The sequence below is a fragment of the Pongo abelii genome, chromosome 6 (assembly GCF_028885655.2).
Source record: "Pongo abelii isolate AG06213 chromosome 6, NHGRI_mPonAbe1-v2.0_pri, whole genome shotgun sequence".
Lineage (NCBI taxonomy): Eukaryota > Metazoa > Chordata > Mammalia > Primates > Hominidae > Pongo > Pongo abelii.
Genome location: NC_071991.2, coordinates 41,336,545 through 41,358,404, shown reverse-complemented (window position 1 = coordinate 41,358,404; position 21,860 = coordinate 41,336,545). Strand labels below are relative to the sequence as shown.

At 41.5% G+C, this 21,860-nt stretch overlaps 1 protein-coding gene across 5 annotated transcripts in view; it reads right to left on the bottom strand.

Annotated features, from left to right (window-relative positions):
* Window positions 1-13,547: 13,547 nt before the first annotated feature.
* The window catches only part of LOC100436405 (cytochrome c oxidase assembly factor 1 homolog), an 89,251-nt gene continuing 80,938 nt past the window's right edge, over window positions 13,548-21,860 (bottom strand). For all 5 annotated transcript variants that reach the window (XM_054559268.2, XM_024249581.3, XM_054559267.2 and 2 more), the window contains 3 exons: window positions 19,755-19,903; window positions 14,865-14,941; window positions 13,548-13,967 (listed from right to left, as the gene is read on the bottom strand). In XM_054559268.2, the coding sequence (XP_054415243.1) occupies window positions 13,868-13,967; window positions 14,865-14,941; window positions 19,755-19,903 (326 nt within the window). In that variant the 3' untranslated portion in view covers window positions 13,548-13,867. The remainder of the gene's footprint in view (window positions 13,968-14,864; window positions 14,942-19,754; window positions 19,904-21,860) is intronic.

Genomic DNA, 21,860 nt, shown 5'->3' with positions numbered 1-21,860 from the left:
GAAAAGATGCTACTATATTGCTTTTGTCCCAAAGTGAGTAAAATCCCCTAGAGCAGAGAGAGAGAGTGTCTTCATGCCAACCACAGCCTGTTTCTGCTGAGTTTCTTATCAGCCCTCAAGCTATGCTAGGAAAAGTTATAAAATGCCAAAATATTTATAAACATTTACTTTGTCCATAAAAAATTTACATTGGATACTCTGTAATTAGGAGGTACTTTGTCCCAAAAAGATGTATAAGAATGTACTAATAGTTTTATTTGATTAGGATTGAACAGTTCAGTTGTATCTAGGCCCCACAGTGACCAGTAAAGTCCAATTAAAATATGGAAATGTAAAAGTGTATGCCGAATACCTTAAAGTAACTAATTATCCTTACACACAAAAGGCTCAGTGCATTAAATATTTGCCTATCACCTGTGTGCTGTGTACCATGGCCATGCCTCGCTCTGCACTATGAACAACTCAGACCTGTCCCTTCACAGTCTGATTAGGGTGTCGCACAAAGCTCTCTCCCTAACATGGTTTCTCAACTCTCAAAATCATGAAAATGACAGCACCTAACCACTATTTTAAAGTATGTACAGTAAATACCCAAATGTGTGTAAATGTCATAGACATATACAAAGTCAGTAATCTCGCCCAGTCCTGCTGTGTGAACCTGTCAAAGCACCTGGGAGTGCTCTTTACACCATTAGATGAAATTCATCAGGCACTTCAGACAACCAGGTTGCACTGTTTTCTCACTAAATTGGCTTTATTTATACAGTTTCTTGGAACCTAGCATTCCTAAACAAGCTCCAAAATGCAGAAGAAGAAATTGTGCCACAGTGATAGAGTTTTTAATGAATACCCATGGCCACAGTGTTGAGTCTCAGGTAAGTCTTGGAAGAAGTTAAACACAGTATTAGGCAAATTTGTATCTCTCTGAAAAAATAGGGAGGTGCAAGGAAAAAATACCTACTATCGAATGACACGTTTGTACTTGATGGATCTGTCATCAAGTTTTAAAATCAGAATCATTTGGGCTTTTTAAAAACCATTTTATACTTGTAATAAATGTATTTAATATAATTGCTGTATTTGTGAAAAAGATCTGTTTTCTTTTAGCTGGCCACTTCAGTTTGCTGCGTATCTTTAGTTGCTGTTGTGCGTTAAATACTGAGTCATAGGGTGCTTTTTTAAGAAGCCCTTCAGAATATACTTGTAAAGGTATATTGGCATTTTTTGGTTTATAAGGTAAAAACAGGGCATGAAGAGCCTTCATGATATTAGGCCAAATAAAATCTATTAATAACTGCCAGCTAGTTCTACACTTATCTAAAGCTGTTAATGTTCCTTTTTTTCTATCACCAAATTTATAAAGGACTAAACAGTACTATTGAGTTTACTCGGTTTATAAATCCAGTTTTAACTATAACTCAACAATATTTTGGTGTGATGAGACGTTGTTTATGGAATGTACAAAATGTATAAGTAGTTTTAATCAACTGGGAAATGATATTTGATTGATCTTGTGTTTTGTTGTTTTCAAATGAAAACTAGGAGGTAATTAATACCTTTCTCTAGTAGTGGTATAGAGGAAGGACAGATGCTCATTGTTGAATCTCTTAAATTTTTCTAGCTAACCTCAGTTTGGAAGAAAAATGTATTAAAGGGTTATAAAGATCACTTAGAGAATGTGAGATAGAAAGTGAATTATAGTCCTCAGTAATGTAATGGGGGTGGTGCGTGGCTCAGTCCATAGAGGCCTACGCCTGTTTAGAAAAAATAAATACCAATCCATGGACACCAGCATACATGAATATAGATAGGAGAAAGATGACTAGCATCAGCAAACTAATCCTAAATACATTTTAAACTCATACCTCAATTTGAATTACACTGATAAAAATGAAAAATAGCCATGTACTATGTTTATTGTCCAAGATTGGCCACCTCGTCCATTCTATCTGTTGTGGAATTTAAAAAGCTAGATTGAACACCTTGAGCTTAACCTCGAAAGCCTTAATCACTATTGTTTTGGAAAGAAGGGAATATAATTTACATATCATGAAATGTACAGATCTAAATCCATACAGTCTCATCAGGCTTGACAAATGTACTCACTCCTTTAACCACACTCCTGTTCTGTTGCACTAGTTTTCCTTATCCTCAAACTCATGTAGTTGGAAGCATACAGCATGCACCATTTGGCTTCTGTAACTCAACATGATGTCTTTGAGATTCATCTATGTCGATGCTTATATCAGCAGTTTGTTCCTTTTTTTGTTTTGTTTTGTTTTGAGACTGGAGTTTTGCTCTTGTTGCCCAGGCTGGAGTGCAATGGCGGGATCTTGGCTCACTGCAACCTCTGCCTCCCAGGTTCAAGGGATTCTCCTGCCTCAGCTCCTCAAGTAGCTGGGATTACAGGCATGCGCCACCACACCCGGCTAATTTTTGTATTTTTTTTTAATAGACGTAGGGTTTCACCATGTTGGTCAAGCTAGTCTCGAACTCCTGACCTCAAGTGATCCACCCACCTTGGCCTCCCAAAGTGTTGGGATTACAGGCATGAGCCACCGTGCCCAGCCTGGTTTGTTCCTTTTTATTGTTGTGTCGTGCTATTTGAATGCATGACAGTTTATGTAGCTATCCTTCTGTTCATGGACCCCTGAGCTGTTTCCGTGGGGCTATTATAAATGTGCTATAAATATTCTTGTACAGGGATTTTTGTGGACATGTTTTCATTTCTCTTGGATTAAAAAGCTAGGAGTAGAATTGCTAGGTCTTATGGTAGCTGTATATTTAACTTTTTAAGAAACTGCCCAACAGTTTTCTAAAACCATTGTGCTATTTTATGTTCCTGCCAGCACATTGTACTCTGGTTGTTTTTTTACATCCTTGCCGACATTTGGTATTGTCCACCTGTTGCATTTTAGCCATGCTCCTGGATATGTGGCGGTATCTCATGGTGGTTTTGTTTGCATTTCTCTGATGACTAATGGACAGTACTTTTCATGTCCTTTTTTCCTTTTAATTGGTTAGGACTCCTTTGTGCATTCTGGACATAAAGGATTGTCAGATTTATGTGTCACATATATCTTTTCCCAATCTATAGCTTGCCTGTTCTCAATAGTATCTGTTGATGAGAAGAAGGGTTTAGTTTTGGTGAAATCCAATTTATGAATTTTTGTTTTATAGTTAATGCTTTCTTTGTGCTCTTTAAGAAGTCTTTGCCTACCCAAGCTCATGAATATACTGTCTTTTCTTAGGAGTATGATAGTTGTAGCGAATATTCAGGTCTGTGATTCACCTTGAATTAGTATTTTTATATGCCATAAAGTAGGTAGGCGTCAAATACCTTTGAACATTCTACTGAATGTTCAGTGATTCCAGCACCACTTGTCAAAGAGTCTCCTTTCACTGTTAAACTGTTTTGGTGCCCGGTCTAAAATCATTTGACCATATATCTGTGGATCTAGTTTTCTGTTCCATTCTGTTTATCTTTTTGTGAAAACTTGGTAAGTCTTGATCTCAGGTAAAACAGACGTTCTAATTTCTTCTTCTGCAAATTGCTTTGTTTATTCTAGGTCCTTTGCATTTCCAAATAAATTTTGTCAATTTCCACCAAACTACTCCCAGAAAAAGCCTTGTGGATTTTTATTAGGATTCACTGAATCTATAAATCAAGTAGTCATCCAATCCATAAACATGTTTTTCCATTTACTTCATTTTTTCTCAGCAGTGTTTTACATTTTTCAGTGCAGAGATCCTGTATATCCTTTAACTGTATCCCTGTGTATTTCATGGTTTTTGATGCTGTTGTTTTTTGGATAGTCTTCATATTTCAGTTTTGCTTGCTTTTAATACCCCAACTCTCATTTTTAGCTCATCGTGCCTAACCAGAACTACGTTATAAATTATTTAGATGAGTCCTTTGAAACTTTCGTTGGTAACAGTGGGAGTAAGTTTGCTGAACTGAAATTTTTATAGTAACAAAATTGGATGGAATCCCTCCTCTACTTTTTCAAATTAGTGATGCAGTAATGGAATCGCAGAGGGAATATGTGATTTGCCCAAGAGCTCACAGCTAGTTATGGGCAGAACAAAGGACAGAATCATTCTGATTTCCTGACTGCTCATCAAGAACTTTTACCTCAGTGGATTCTACCTTTGGCACCATTTTAATGTCCAAAGTAGTTTTTAAAAATTACTTTTGTGTAACTTAATTTTGGGTTTCTTTTTTAATAACTAGAGGACAGTTAACCTGAGATGAGGCTAGTGCAGAGGTCAGCATACTGTGGCCTGTGCTGCCTGTTTGGTGAGGTTTTATTGGAACAGCCACACCTGTGTGTTTACATTTTGTCTGTGGATGCCTTCACACTACACCGCGCGGGTGAACAGTTGTGACAGAGATCCGAAGGCCTGTACAGCCTAAGGTATTTAGTATCTGGCCCTTTACAGAAAAAGTTTGCCAACCCCCAGGCAATTATAATCTAAATATATTTAAAATAGATATTTTCTATTTAAAACCAATCTTGACACAGTCCTTTGGGGAGCAGCTTATTTTACATGGCAGGATAATCTTATGACATTTTCTCCTTGCCATTTTTATTGAAATAAGTGGAGATTTTATTTACTAAAAATAAAACTATTTTTCCTAAATATGTTAGCAGCAGAAAAGTATCTCAGTTTCAATACATTGTGATGGGTTTGCACGAAAATTAGTATCTCTTTAGTTATCTCTATTAAGTAACCAGCTTTCTAATAAATTGTTAAGAGAAGTATACCTAGAAGATAAATCAAAGTATTTGGGAAGAGATTATGTTTAATCCTCAGCTGGAATTATTCAGACGAGAGGATTGTCACCTCATCCCTGCCCCCATTTTTTTCTCTAAGCCAATAAAACTGTACCCTGTCCCTTTTAAAGCAGCATATTCAATACTTTAATCCTATACTTTTTAAAGCTTTTGATTTCGCAATAGTTACAGACTTACAGGGAGTTGAAAAGACAGTACAGATACATCTTTACATAACTACAGGAAATTGATATTTGTACAGTGTATATCATTTTATGCCATTTTATCTTCCTACCAACACATTTGAGATGTAGAACTGCTTCACTGCTATATAAAGATCTGTTGATGTCTACATTTTACCAGTTAGAGTGAAATGTAGAAAACTCTCTTGCCCGTCCCCTCCCCACCCCATTTATAATTGTCTTAAACATAACCTGCTACGTACATTGAGATCTGTCAGACAATTTTGCTTCCACTACCAATTTAGAAAACTCAAGAAGGAAAGTCTATTGTATTTACCCATATTTTTGCTGTTTGCATTGTTCTTCCTGACATCCCAAAACTTTTTTTTTTTTAAAACATTTCCTTTCTGGTTCAAGAACTTCCTTTAGGGTAGGTCTATTCAAGGTCTATAGGGTAGACTCATTCAACAAATTCTTTGTTTTCTATCAACCGAGAATGTTTTTATTACCCCATCACTCCTGAAGGATCATTTCACCAAATATGGAATTTGGAGTTGACAGAGTTTTGTTTTGAGGCAGTCTTGCTCTGTTGCCCAGGCTGGAGTGCAGTGGCAGGATCTTGGCTCACTGCAACCTCCACCTCCCGGGTTCAGGTAATTCTCGTGCCTCAGCCTCCCAAGTAGCTGAGATTACAGGCATGCGCCACCATCCATGCCTGACTAATTTTTGTATTTTTAGTAGAGACAGGGTTTTGCCATGTTGGCCAGGCTGGTCTCAAACTCCTGACTTCAAGTGATCTGCCCACTTTGGTCTCCCAAAGTGCTGGGATTACAGGCGTGAGCCACCATGCCCAGCCACAAGTTGATAGTTCTTTTGGCACTAAAATAATTTGTCTCACTTCCTTCTGGCCTCCATGGTTTCCAAAGAGAAATCCACTGTCATCTGAGTTACTTTTCCCTCTAGTTAAGATGTCACTTCTTTCTTGATGCTTTCAAGCTTTTTTCTGTCTTTAGTTTTCAGAAGTCTGTCCTATCATGGACTTCTTTGGGTTTCACTCAGCTTCTTAAATACAGGCATAACTCAGAAATACGCATCACTTTCAGTTCCAGACCACTGCAATAAACCAAATACAAGCAAGTAAGTCACATGAATTTTTTGCCTTTCCACTGCATATAACATGGTTCATACTGTAGTTTTTTTAAATGAGCAGCAGTTATGCCTAAAAATAATGTACATACATTAATTTAAAAGTACTTCTTTTAAATGCGAGAGGAGGGTAGGAAAAGATAAGTTGCTGAAGCCTGCAGTGACTGGCAATTTCTTAAAGACAACAGTGAAGTTTGCTGCATTGATTAACTCTTTCATGAAAGATTCCTCTGTAGCATGCAATGCTGTTCGACATCATTTACCTACAGTAGAACTTTTCAAAATTAGGAGTCAATCCTCTCAAACCCTGGCCACTGCTAAGTTTATGGAATATTCTAAATCTTTTGTTGTCATTTCAGCAATGTTCATAGCATCTTCACCAGGAGTAGATTCCATCTCAAGAAATCACTTTCTTTGCTCGTCCATGAGAAGCAACTTCTCATCCATACAAGTTTGATCCTGAGATTACAGCAATTCGGTCACATCTCTAGGCCCCTCCACTTCTAGGTCTCTTGCTATTTTCACCCCATCTACAGTTCCTTCCTCCTCTGAAGTCTTGAAACCCTCCAAGTCCTCCATGAGGACTGGAATCTATTTCTTCCAAACTCCAATTAATGTTGATATTTTGACCTCCTCCCATGAATTGAATGCTCTTGATGGCATCTAGAATGGTGAATCCTTTCCAGAAGGCTTTCAACTGACTGCCCAGAACCATCAGAGAAACCACAAAATGTATTTCTTAAGTAGTAAGTATTGAAAGTCAAAAGTACTCCTTGGTCTATCGGCAGCAGAATGGATACTGTGTTAGCAGGCATGAAAACAATATTCATCTCCTTGTACATCTCCCTCAGAGCTTCTTGGGTAACCAGGTGCATTGTTAATGAGTAGCAATATTTTGGTTTTTTGGATTTGTTTTTTGAGACAGGGTTTCACCATGTTGCCCAGGCTGGTCTCGAACTCCTGGCATCAAGCAATCCACCCGCCCCAGCCTCCCAAAGTGCTGGGATTACAGGTGTGAGCCACTGCACCCAGCCATATTTTGAAAGAAATCTATTTTTTCTGAACACTAGGTCTCAACAGTGGGCTTATTCAGTAGACCAGGCTGTAAACAGACCCATCGTCATCCAGGCTTTGTTGTTGCATTTATACAGCATATCTTAAGGGCCCTAGGATTTTCAGAATAGTCAGTGATCATTGGCTTTAACTGAAAGTCACAGCTGCACTAGCCCCTGACAAGAGTCAGCTTGTCCTTTGAAGCCAGGCATTGAGTTTTTCTAACTATGAAAGTCCTAGATGGCATCTTTTTCCAATAAAACGCTGTTTCATCTACACTTAAAATCTGTTGTTTAGTGTAGCCACTTTCATCGATGATCCAAGCTAGATCTTCTGTGTAACTTCCACAGCTTCTCCGTCAGCACTTGCTGCGTCACTTTATACTTTTATGGAGATGGCTTCTTTACTTATATCTCATGAACATTGCTAGCTTCAAATTTTCTCCTGCAGCTTCCTCACCTCTCACATTAGTGAGAGGCCATTGTGGGGTTATTAATTGGCCTAATTTCAATACTGTTGTGTCTCAGGGAATAGGGAGGCCTGAAAAGTGGGAGAAAGACGAGGGAATGGCCAATTAGTGGAGCAGTCAGAACACACACATTAATCAATTAAGTTCACCATCTTAAGTGGGTGAGGTTCATGGTGCCCAAAACAATTACCATAGTAACATCAAAGATCACTGATCACAGCTCTCCATAACAGAATAATTTAAAAGTTTGAAGTATTGTGAGAATTATCAAATGTGACACAGACGCAAAGTGAGCACAAGCTGTTGAAAAAGTGGCACCAAAAGACTTGATCGACAGTCGCCACAAACCCACAATTTGTAAAAAACACAGCATCAGCAAAGTGTAATAAAGTAAAACACAATGAAACTAGGTATATACGCCTATAAAAGGTTCATTTGTTTTTTACAAATTTGTACACTCTCAGCCATTATTTTTTTCAAATACTTTTTCAGCCCCACCCTCCCTCTCCTCTTTCTTGGAGCCATGATTCAAATGTTAGGTCTTAAAGCTAGAGTCCCACAGGTACCAACTGCAGTCTGTTTTCTCTGCTCAGATTTTTATTTCATCTTTAAATTCAGCGATTGTTTTCTCTGTACTCCTCATTCTGCTGTTTAACCCATCCAGTGAGATTTTTGTTTCATTTACTCTTTTCTCAGTTCTAAAATTCCCATTTGATTCTGCCATCTTCTAAGACTTCCTATTTTTTTCATTTATTCCAAGCATGTTCATAATTGCTCACCGAATCTTTTTTTTAAATGATGGCTGCATCAAAATCCTTGTCAGATAATTCAAAATCTGTGTCATCTTGGTGTTGGTGTCTGTTAACTCTCTCTTCTCATTCAGGTTGACATTTGCCTGGTTCTTGGCATAAGAGCATGGCTTTCTGTTCTATTCTGCCCATTTGGGTTTGAGACGCTGGACCTTGTTTGAATCATGTTTTCATAGGTCTACTCTGACACCACCCAAGTGGGTGACGGGGGCATGCGGTGGGGGTTGATGGTTCAGGCTCACTACTGAGCCCCTTTGAATACAGGCAGGGTGAGGGTGGCTAAGTGCGGCTTCCCACTAGAACACATGGGCCCCACTGATACCATGGGAGTGGGGGGAGTTGTTCCTCCTGGGTCAGGGTAAAAGTCTAGGCTCCCAACATGGCCTCCACTGACACTATGGGGGTGGGCCTCATTACCATCCTGCAGGGATAGAAGTCCCAAGCTCCCTGCTGGGCTAGCTCTGACACCGCTCCAGCAGGGGATGGGGAGGCCTCATTACAACAGGCAAAGGAGAAGGTCTAGGCTCCCCACTTGGCTTTTGCTGATGAGGCTGTGGGATTGGGGCCATGGGTTTTTCCATGGTGTTTGCGTAGAGTAGGGCAGTTACTGTCTTAGAGTTCTCCATCTTTCTAGGTTGCCCTGTCCTGATCCTTTGGCTAGAGACACCAGGCTTTGCTTAGCCGTTGGCTCCTATTGGTGTTTCTGGGGTACTGGTTTATCCAGCGCCTCATATTTGCCCAATATGAGGCAAAAGAAAACCCAGGGAAATCAATGCTGTGTTACTCCTTGGGTGCTGAAGTTCCTAGCCATTTGGTCTTCTCATCTTTCACAGTAGTCTGATGTTTGTTTTATGGAAGTCCAGGCTGCACTTAGTGGAGGAATAGGGAGAAGTGTCTCTACTCTTTCTTGTTTCTTCTACTTTGTTTTGAATAGTGAATTTTCTAAAAATGTGGTCCTAGAAAAGTAGCTTAGTTTATAAAATATATGCTTATAAATATAACTTTTATATAATTAATTTTATAAATACTGTTGACTCAGTCAAACCACCAAGGACATGTTCTGCAATCAGTGGTTTATTTGTGTGTCTCTCCAATTGAATACTAAAAGTCCTAGACCTAAGCCATGTCTTAGGTTAAAATAATTCCAGGATTTCCTGATACTGAACCACCTTTGCATTCCTGGAATAAACCTGTTAGTCACTGTTAACAGTAGGGTGCACTAGGTTAAGTTGGGGTAACAAATAGCCCCCCATCTTAGGGGCTTGTAAGGGTTTATGTCTCTCTTATGCTCCATGTCCCACTGTGGGTCAGCTGTCCCAGCCCCCAAGCCCTTGAAGTGGCCACCATCTGGAACATTATCAATCTTAGGGACGAAGGCAAAGTGGACAGCGTGAACCAAGGGCTGGCACTTAAAACTTTTACTCAGAAGTCCTGCATGCCACTTCCACTCACAAGCCACACAGTCACACCTAAGTTCAACGAGGCAGGGATGTATAATCCTCCCACAGGAAAGAGCACTGAGAGGGAGAAGCACCAACCTATTTCGTGAAAAATAATACAATATACCACTACATATCACTGGATTCAGTTCACTACTATTTTATTTTGAATATTTGCATCAACCTTCATAAGGGAGACAGGTCTATAGTTTCTTTCTCGTTTCATAAAAATAATTTGGAAATGAAAAATTACTTTGTCATTAAGACTACAAGGTGACTGACGTGGTAGCTCAAGTTAAAAGATAAGTGTTATAGGTGTATAGTGGGGGTCTAATTTCTGCCTTGGCGGCTTATTATTTAATAAAGGTTTTTAACATACCTCATGTGATCTGATAAATCAATTAAAAAGTTTCCTTAAAAAAAATTCCTTTTGGAAATTTCCTGTAAGGGAAAAAAACTTGCAAGATAATTTAGGAATGAAAAGTACTCTCTCCTGCAAAGTCAGATTTCACTTCGGCACCCAACCCGTGTCTTAGAGGCATGTTTTTAGTATTTTCATTTCCTACTTTTCTGCCCTGGATTATAACACAGGCGCAGTTTTCCTGTACACATTCCTGACAGTGCTTTCAACTCAGCAACTCTGCCAAAAAACAAACATGCCTGAACCAGGAGCGCATTACTAAGGAGGCGAGAATCTTCTATGGGTGGAGACTGGAGGTTTTCCTATCACCCTCCCACCTCTTTCTTGACTGCCCCCATCATTGAGCCTCCTGTGTAAACAGCATCTTTTGCCCAAGCATCCCAATGAGCAGTATAAACATTGTCTCACCTGTAAGGCAAGTGATTGGTAAATATTTATTCATATTTTTCAGATGGACAAACTGAAAACGCCAGAGTCAAGTGGCCTAAAGCCACTTCCAAAGCTGCTTGCTTTGGGAAAACCCTTCAGAACTGCCGCTTCATGAGCATTTCCCTGGCCTTGCTGGTGGCCAGAGGACAGAAGGAACTATTGTTAAGTTCTGGCTGTTTTGTGTATATGTAATGTCAGTTTCATTGTTGCTGTATACAAACTTTACCAAAACTCAGAGTAATAAAACCTTATCAGGTATTATCAAGTCCTTGGGTTGGTGAGTAGGGAATGTTTGCAGGCAAGAGGAGGCTAATTCTAGGAAAATTGAACAAAGACGGTAAAATCTGTGACTTACTTGAAAGTCATACAGATCTTGTCAGTACACATTCAGCACAATCTCTGAAACCTTCATTAACAGTAGAATCATGTGCTTACCCCCAAATCTTTGATGGCCACAAATTGTATGCAAAATGTCAACACTGGCATTCACACACTGTGGCCAACCTACCTTTCCAGGCCTCTCTTTTACTTTACCTGCGCTCATCTACACGCTGTCCAAACTGGGCTTCTTATTTCTGGAGCACAGCTCCCATCTGCCCGCTCTGGGGCCTTTCTTCATGTTGTGCTTTCCACTTGCATGTTGTGCTCTCCATCATGTCTGCTTATCAAAATCTTGGACTTTGAGGCCCACAGGGACACTAGTGCCTCCGGACAGCCTCTTAGATTCCCCCGAACTGATATCTTGTCTACATCATTTTTAGCACCACAGCTTGAAATTCTTTTGGCACAGTATTATAATACTCTCCACAACCCATGTCCATGCACGCAGCACACTAGCTGGTAAGGAAATTGTGGGTGGAGGCCCTGCAGCCTCTTCTATAGTAAAGCACATAGGACTCACACTACCATTTGCTGGCTGTGATCCCTTTCCTGCAGTCTTTACAAGTCTACAGTTTGTATAATTCTAGGAAACCCCTTTCTCTGGTCTCTGGGCTATCCTTTCTCTTTATGGGATGTACTGGGGGCCCTTCCTCAAAAAGTCACCTTTTCCTCTGATGCATTATCCAAGACATCATTAAGGTAGTTAGTGGAGTCGATGGCTGAGTCACAGTGATGAATGGATATACAGGAAACAGTGGACTGCAAGTGCACATCACTGCTATCCTCAAAGAACAGGAAAGACAGTGTCTACTGCAATGATCAAGTTCCAGCCTGTTCAGAATCACCCATAAAGGCATTAAGTGCACAGGAAGTAAATGTGAACAGAAAAAATAACCCAGATAGTGGCTTTCAAATAGAAATCAAGGAGCTTTCACTACATAATACTATTTCCTATCAGGTGGGTTAGGAAAAGCCTCTCTATTAATTCAAACTCTACACTTTTACTTCAGAACAGATGGCCAACCTAAGCCCTGGTTTTCTATAATTTGGCCATAGCAAAGAACAAAAAAAATTCAAACACTAAGATAAAGTAAAAGTTGTCAGAGAACAGACAGATAGGAAGCACCACATAAATTCACAACATATACACAATAGGACAGTGTGTAACTTAAAGAGCAAAAGCACAAAACTGTACAGTGCTCTGCCATTTATTTTAAAAGACTGTAGAGATTGGAATATTTATCTGAACACACTGACAAAAGTGCTCTCAGGGAGACACTTTTCACTGTATAATCTACTCAAAGAACACACAAACATGTTTTTAAAGAAACAACTCCAGAAGAGAGATAAGTTGTAACAACTGAAGACCTCATACTCTACTAGCATGTTTAAGCTCATTTTTTTCTTTTTTTTTTTTTTTTTTTTTTCTGAGAGGCTTCTCTTCAATGAATATTGAGAATGTAGGAAGAGAGCGCATGGCTGTCCTTCATTGTAGACAACCACAATGGCATTAGGCCTGCTAATTTGCTAAGAGGGTTAAACTGACCTTTTCAAAGCACAGATACCAGATTTCTGTTTTTGTAGGCTCTGGTGCCCAGAAGGAAGTTCTTTTGCTTTATAATATGTTTCCTTATAAGACTAATAAAACCTAAGGCTACAATTATCTAACATGCAGTTAAGTTGTTTGGAAAGCAGATGGATAAGAATCTGTTAGCTTTCTTTTTCCTTTCCTTCCCTTTCCCTTCTTTTTCTTACCTTTTTTTTTTTTGAGACAGACAGAGTTTTGCTCTTGTTGCCCAGGCTGGAGTGCAATGGTGAAATCTTAGCTCACTGCAGCCTCTGCCTCCTGGATTCAAGCAATTCTCCTGCCTCAGCCTCCCAAGTAGCTGGGATTACAGGTGCCCACCACCACGCCCGGCTAATTTTTTTGTATTTTCAGTAGAAATGAGGTTTCACCATGTTGGCCAGGCTGGTCTCAAACTCCTGACCTCAGGTGATCCGCCTGCCTCAGCCTCCCAAATTGCTGGGATTACAGGCATGGGCCACCACACCCAGCCAGACACTGTTAGCTTCAAACTAACTTTCCTAAGTTAACTTTATATGTATATGTACACATATAAATTTTCTAAGCTTTCAAAATGTTTGGAATAAAAATAATTATTTTGCAAATCTTCAACTGGGCAGATGGTTGGTGTCTGAAATAGAAATAAATAGAAGCAAAGCAAACAAAATATTCCAAAGTGATGGAGAATGTCCACAAGCTACTTAACAACATGAATTCAAGGTAGAGTGAAAAACCAAAGTGGTCTTCCTCATCATTCTCAGGTCAATAATTTAGAAAAAAATCCCTTCAGTACTACTAAGTTTCAGGCTTTGTAATGAGGACTGAAAATTCCAGGGGAAAGGAAGAGGAAGAGAAAGGAAAGAAATGAGAACTAGCAAAGATCAACAAACATTTTATTAATTCTGATTCCTTTTATCATGTGCTTTTTTATACAAAGCACTTTCAAATACATTATCTTAAATTTATAATAGGAGTTTCTTTCGGATTCAGGTTATAAATGACAAATAGCATTCGTTGTGCCCAAGTTAGAATTACACCAAAATTACCATGTGCTGGCACATACAATCATCCCACTGGTGGCTGGAAAACTGGGTTGCAGGAGTGTCTGTCACTCAGATGGGCCACCACCCCAGTGGCCATATGGTAGAGATGAGGGAAGGATGGACTAGAAGCAAGCTGGGTCTTCTGGGTCGTCTCTACTCCTTTTTCACTTCATCACCGTTTTCCCTACTGAGCTTGAACACAGGAATCTGCTGACCATCCTTGAGCTCTAAAAAGACCTCGTCAAGGTGCCACCTGAGAGAAATCAAAAGTATAGTATCTCTAATCTGTGAAGGCTGAGGCAACAGCCATAGTCAAAAAAAAAAGGGGCGTGGAAAGCAGTTGTTTTGAATAATGCCTTAAATTTTTTTAAACATTATTTTGTGTGAGTGCTGTGTCAACACAATTTTTAACATTCTACCAAGGGCTCTCATTATTTAACCAGCTTCGACTTCAAGGCAGGCTTCACAATGACTGACAGGCGAATGGAAGGGACATCAGGAAGGAGAAGGAGCAGTTTATTTCTCATTTTCTAATTCACACTGACCTTCAGTTCCTGGCATGGAATCCAGCCAGCTTGTGCACTAATCCCAGGCTCAGAGGTCAGTGAGCCCAGGGTGAGCTAGGTGGGGCCTCCTGCTCCTTTTGTCCTTGGGAATTAAAACACAGCCTGGCTAAACAGCAAACATCTATGAGAGAGGCTTCCCATGGGGGAAGTGAGTGGATGTAGTTATTGGCAACCAGACAAGCAAAGCCAATTAAGGGGTGGAGAGCTTATGCAAAGAATGTGATGAATAAATTCTGGAACAAGAGTCCATGCCCTTTATTCATTTATAACAATTGAGGCAGTCAAGTGAGAAGCTGTAACATAGCATCAAATTATGATAGACCTAGATCACTATAACTGGAAAGTTTTACAAATTCAACGGCATAAGGAGAGGGCAATTCAGTAGACTGTATGGATAAACTGGACTCAGCTAAGAGCCACAGTACTGGCTTGCTGCCCAGGCCACGAAGCTTTCAGCTTCAAGCTTGAAAAATAATTCTTCCTATGCCCACGGTAATTTAACAACAAATGAAAATGGAGTCGGGGTTGCTTTCATCAGAAAGTCCTCCTCCCGCTCCCCCACTGCCGTCACCTTCCCAGGATACCTCTGAAAGGGGCCACCTCTGGATGAGTGGATGTAGAGAAGGCCCTCTGACTTGGATCCAGAGACAGGAATCTTCAACTGTTGGTGTAAAATGACAGAAAGGAGAGATGTAATTGGATAATTACTGTCATTTCAGAAGACGACAAAATGATGCTTTCTCGAGCTAAGCCTATAAAATTCAGTGATTCTCCACAGAAGTGAGTTGTTTTCTAACAGCCCAGCTGGAGAATCCACTTGATTTTCCAAATGTCCTGCCCCTCTTTGGTTGGCTGGTAAGGTCAATGGCAGTCTTTCCATTTGGCAAGGAGGACTCCTATGTCAATGCTCTGGGTACTTCCAATGATCGCTCAAAAGTCCACTGTTAAAAAGGAGCAAACTCCTGATACACGCAGCAACATGGATGAGTATCAAAAACACACCAAGCCAAAGGGCTTTACACAGGAGGAGTATATAACTATTTATGTTAAATTCTAGAATAGGCTAAACTATGCTGGAAACCTGATGTTATTTTGATGGATTACAAAGTAATTTTCAAACATCATTTTAAAAAAAGAAAAGTGACTGCCTCTGGTGGAGCTGGAAGATGTGAGAAGGGACCCACTGGGTAGGGCACAAGGGAATTCAGGTGCTGGGAACAATCTACATCTAGATAACGGCTTGACTGACACGACTGGGTGTATTTATTAAAACTCATCAGATAGGACGCTTGGATTTGTGCCTTTCACAGAATGTAAATTTTACCTCAAAAAGAAAAAAAACCAGGAACCATAACAAATATTAAACTCTACTTAATGATATATGTGCTTATGTGTATGATGTTTGAAAATTACTTTGTAATCCAACAAAATAACAATATAGATTCATGGAAACAGAGCAAAATCCAATTGTAGAATCCAGGTACCAGCTATAGGTGCTCACAGTATAAACTCTTTTATCTTTTTTGTACGTTTGAAATTTTTCATAATAAAATACCAAAAAAATATTCACTGTTTTAAAGAGGGACCTATTGCCAGCAAATTGGTACATATTTTGACCTGGACCCTAAAGAACAGGCTTTAAAGAAAATATAATACATGAAGGCTTGTCTGAGAAAGACGACACAGAGTTCTCAGTTTCTCCTTCATCCCCAGCACCACAGGCTGGGCTTGTACCACAGGGATGCTGCCAGGTGCTGCCATGCCCATGCTCAGGGAGTCAGCCTGAGAGCCCGTAAGCAGTTGATTACACTCCGATTCAGAAAAAAAATAGTGAATGCAATATTTTTGGTTTCTCATGAAAACTAAACAAGGTATGAGCCTCGCGAAGGAGACACAGGCACAGTTAATAAGGAAGCCCGTCATGAGACAGGCACCTCCCAGAGTGCCTTCCTGTGTCCTCGGTGATGGCCAAAGATACCTCCCGGGGCAGGGGCAGGGGTGGGAGTTGGGGCGGGGAGTATCCCACCCATTCCAAATTGCCACCAAGAGAAGAAACTACTGAGGTACACATTTGTGCTTTCCAAACACACCTGAAGGAAGGCACAGGATTTAGAACATGGCTCCATAACTCAGGTGAATAGGCAGTCACCTAGTCACACTTCAAGAACAAATCTTTGGCTGGGTATGGTGGCTTCCGCCTGTAATCCCAGCACTTTGGGAGGCCAAGGTGGGTGGATCACTTGAGGCCAGGAGTTCGAGATCAACTGGGCAATATGACAAAACCCCATCTCTACTAGAAATACAAACAATTAGCCAGGCATGGTGGCACACACCTATAGTCCCAGCTACTCAGGAGAGTGAGGCAGGAGAATCGCTTGAACCTGGGAGGTGGAGGCTGCAGCGTGCCGAGATCACACTACTGTACTCCAGCCTGGGTAACAGAGCAAGGCTCCATCTCAAGAAAAAATTTAAAAAAAGAACAAATTTTCAGGGTCCCACTGTTTGAGTCAAGCTACAGCTTTTCTCTGGAAATTATAGAATTAAGCAACAGAGTATACACTGAACATCTCTGGATGCTTTAAAAAAAAATTTAAAAAGGAAGGAGAAAGAAATGGGCAGAAGCAAGAAGGATTCTGAAGAAGAGCAAACTCTGAGGGGCCAATGTCTGAACTGTGGGCAGCTGTGCTTCCGTGGGTAGATGTGACACTTTACAGGTTGGTTCCTTCACCAGCCAGACCTTGCCAAAGATTAAAGCAAGAGTTCTGGTAAAGCAAAGTGTTGGTCACTGGTGACTATCTCACACACATACTTGGGAAAAAATCCCAATGTATGACAATTACTTCATGAACAACTGAAACATCTCATCTCTGGAAAAACTGTAAAAACTGCAAATAAAGGAATTTGGGATAAGAGGGTATATGCTGTATACAGGCGTCCTTACAAACCGCTGATTATAAAGTAAGGACCCTGACAGAATGTCAAAAATAGTCCACAAATTGGAAGGCATGCACTGAGGCTCCAGGTATCACTGCAGAGTCACAGCATTTGGCAGCAGTAGAAGCCAGAACCTAGCACCACAATCAACATAATCACAGCATGGCCAAGGCCCCAGGGATGTGGGGAAGCCCAGGAAGGCGCCCTCTCAGCACCACTGGGGCCAAAGTGAAAGTTGGACAGGACAAAGCTCCCACCAAAACCACCATGGCCTCACCCTACTCTCACTGGGGTTCCTGAAGCACCAGATCATGGATGCTGCATCAACCAGCCCCAGCAAAGGCACCTTTGGCACACAATTCCTCAGTGCTACAGCTGGGCTCTGTGCTGAGAGAAACGCAACAGCCAGACCTACCCACTGGCTTTTCCAAGTTCTCAGGATTGCTGGGGTCTAGCCAAGTGACCACAGGCAAGGAAGCAACAGACGGGCTCCGCCACACCATGGGAGCAATCCGGTGGCCTGGCACAGAGTGAGCACTCCACACATGCCCAGCCCTTCCCTGTGCTCCTCCTCCAGGGTGTCCTCTCTCACGCAGTGTCGCTGCCGTCCTTCCACTCACATCCATGCTGGACATTGGACCATCACCTCTGACCCACCTGCTCCTGATACATGACTGTTACCAAATTCTGTCACTTGGATGCCACGATGTCTTCACATCCGTCTTTTGCTTCTCCAGGCCACACCTCTGGTTCATGCTCTCACCACTGCACACCAGTGTGGCCACATCTCTCTCCTAAAGGTGACTCCCTGTAGCCAGTCCCTGGGCATTACCAATCTACACAAATCCACCTTCTTTTAAAACCGAATATTTTAATCAGAATACCAGAGCATGAATTGCTTTTGTAGTTAGAAAAAAGTCTCATTAGAGCTGGGTCCATTAAGAACATACTAAAAATAACAAAAAATAATGTAGGTCAGATCACCTCACTCATCCTCCAAATACTTTAAGGGCTTCTGCTGCCAGAGTCTAGCACACACCTTCCAAGATGACACTGTGGCCCCCTGGTGGCCGCAGCCCCTCCTACCTGCCCACACCCACCTCGCCCACCTATGCCTCCACTGCCATGCCATACTGACAGGGGACACAGTGATGAACTTTCCCAGGCATGCTGCTCCTCAGCCAGGTGTTCTCTCCACCGTTCAAAGTCCTCACAGCCATCTCCCAGGCCTCGAGCCACTTCCCCTAGGCCTGCACAACAGTGACAGGGTTTGCCTCACCCTGTCTTACTCAGGAATTTTCAACTGTAAACCCCCAAAAGCCTTCTGCACCTCTATTCCCCACATAGCTTAGAATCATTTCTCAAGCCAGAGTATATACTCAAAATATGTTTGTTAAACAGAAGAACAAATGTGTTTTACATGCAAGTGAGTGTGATCAAGTACAAAAAGATAAGTTATAGCTAAAAAAATGAGTTCGTATTCTGTGGAAGCAATGTAAATAAATACACTTTAAAAATCAAAGTTTAAAGAGTTGGTTACATTTGAATGAGCACTGACTGGATAAAGATGCATTTCTCTTTTTTTTCATTTTACAGACAATTTCACTGTCACCCAGGGTGGAGTGCAGTGACATGATCATAGCTCACTGCAGCCTCCAACTCCTGGGTTCAAGCGATCCTCCTGCTTCAGCCTCCTGGGTAGCTAGGATTATAGGTGTGCACTATCACGCCTGGCTAAATTATAGATAGATAGATAGATTAGATAGATAGATAGATAGATAGATAGATAGATAGATAGATAGATAGATAAGATAGATAGATGATAGATAGATAGATAGATAGATAGATAGATAGATAAGATAGATAGATAGATGATAGATAGATAGATAGATACATTGATAGATAGATTGATAGATAAGATAGATAGATAGATAGATAGATAGATAAGATAGATAGATGATAGATAGATAGATACATTGATAGATTGATAAGATAGATAGATGATAGATAGAGAGATAGATAGATAGATAGATAGATAGATAGATAGGCAGGCAGGCAGGAAGGCAGGCAGAGAGACAGGCAGAGACACAGACAGAGAGACAGAGAGATAGAGAGAGAGAGAGAGACAGGGTCTTGCTGTGTTGCCCAGGCTGGTTTCAAACTCCAGGACTCAAGCAATCCTCCTACCTCAGCCTCCCAAAGTGCTGAGAGCTATCAAAGCCAACATGGTAGCAAACCACCATGGTCATTTCTCTACCTTCAATTCAAGATGGCGACGTCAGCATACCCACTGCATTCCCTGCCACATCAATTCCCCAGAATGGAAGAAAAGTATATAGAAATATATCTATAATATAAAATATATTTTATATAAACATTAAAATCGATAATAGAAAAACTTTTTTTAAAGGTGCCAAACCTAGCTTTACTTAGTGGATTTTCCCATCCCAAATCCTTAACTCCAAGACTTTCCAGGAGACAGTAGACTCTCCTCTCCTTCAGCAGGCACCAGCCTGCAGTTTGCAGGGAAAGCACGTTACCTTGGCATCAGCAATGTCCACGAAGTTTTCCCTGTCGATGAGCTTGAGATAATGGATGTTGAGAGGAGGGCCCAGAGCTTCCTGTGCCTCAGGATGGCTCTGCAGCTGCTCCACTGCCAACTTGTAATATAAACCCCTGGAATGAAACTCTAAGGACGAAAGACACACTTACTTTCTTTATTGAACTTGGTCAGGTAGAATCTACTACACAGAAAATTAAATAATACAATTGATGTACAGGGTAGAAACAGAAACGTGAAATCTGTGGATGGACGAATAATTAGGACCATCTACTCTAAACTGTCCATTTTACAGACTCAAAAACCAAAGCACAGGCAGGCAGTGTTTTGCAGGGATGTGCAGATGACCTTGGGCCTTGACCTCATGCAGACCCTTTCTGCTTCACCTCATTTCTACCCTCACTCATTGCCTTATTTCTACACCTAAGGGGTTTGGTCAGCTCTTCTCTAAGTTTCCTCTCAAGTCTCTAAGTTTCCTCTAAAGTCCTATGATTCCATGACTTATTCAAAGTGACACAGCTGGTCCACGGCAAAGCCGAGGCCAGAATCCATGACACCTGACTTCTAAACATTGCCTGTTCCACTAAGTTGAGACATAAAATAGAAAGACCACAACATTAACAACAAAACCCTCAGGCCAACGAGAATGTTCATTCATCAAGATTTAAGCCAACATTTCAACTCAAACTGCTCTCAGTCTCAGGAATCCTTCTGAGCCCACAGGCTACCTGGGAACTCCGGGCAGCACCTCCCTGAAGCTGTAAGTTCTAATAATCAGCTGCCCAAAGGAGGGAGCAGAGGCAGGCTTCCCAAGCAGGGTGTTCAGTTTGGCCGCAGAAAGCGCTTCCCTTCTGAAGGTCCCATCACACTAATGAAGGAAATGGTGACCTGACCCTGGAGAGGCCAAGGGAATCCCCCTCCTGGGCTGCTTCCCAGGAATAGGGATACAGGGAATACCACAGGCATGAACACGGTGCCAGCCATGATAGGGAAAGAAGGGACAGAAGCAGGGTCCAGACAGCTAATCTTTATTGAGTGATTTCTATGGCTAGACACTGTTCTCAATATTCCACACATCTCACAATGTTCAATAGCTCTCGTGTTGTGAGATTCAATTCTCACCTCATACACAAGCATTAACATTACCACACATCACACCAATAAGGTAACTAATGCCCAGAAAGGTGACGGACTCCCCCATAAGGCCACATAGCTGGTCAAGAGCTGGAGCCGAGATTCAACCATTCAACCCAGGCAGTCGGCTGCAGTGCCCAGGTCTCACCGACTTAGCAGCCTCCTAAGGGAGAAAGGCTGTCACACCAGAAGGCTGAACCCTGACCCAAAAGTGCACCCATTCCTCCTCATGTCCTGCCCCTGTCCCTTTGGCAGAGGGAAGAGGAGGCCAAATTATTCAGTGTGAATCATTCCTGGGAATGCTCATCTCAGGCCTCCTCCAGACTCTGCAACTCCACCAACTCTGCAGGATGGTGCAGAAAGGCTGGAGAGGACACTGGAGCCTGTTTGCTTGTCTGCTGGTGACACTCACATCCTGAGAAGAAGTGAAAATGTTGCAGAGTGGATGACGAGCCAAGCTGGGTGGGGATAAAGGAGCCTAAAAAAAGTCAGTCTAGAAAAAACTGCTGCCGCTTTGCCACCACTAGCATTAAAATGACCTTAAATGTCCTGGCTGCTGACAGTAATTGTGGCCTGTCTTTACAAATTCAAATTTGAGTGCAGTGGGGCTGGAAGCGGCATCTGTCAGGATTTTGCCATCGTGGTCTCTGCTTTTATTTTCTGCCCCTGCCAGAGTTCCTTGCTCATGGTCCTTCCTCCATTAAATCAACAGCAGAGAATGAAAGTGCAAAAAAAGGCTGACAACACTGGACACACAGCCACAGCTTTCCCCACCTGTGAGCCATCTGGTATTCCCCTTCCCTCTGTCCTTTCTTTATATAATCTCAGAATCTTGATGGAGCCCCTGTGTGTGCACTGGACTGAAAGCCCATCCTGCTTTGCTAGGCTTCTTATGCAAATGAGTCCTGGTCCTTTTATTTGTACTCGTTGCTCCCGGAAAAACTGAGATTAC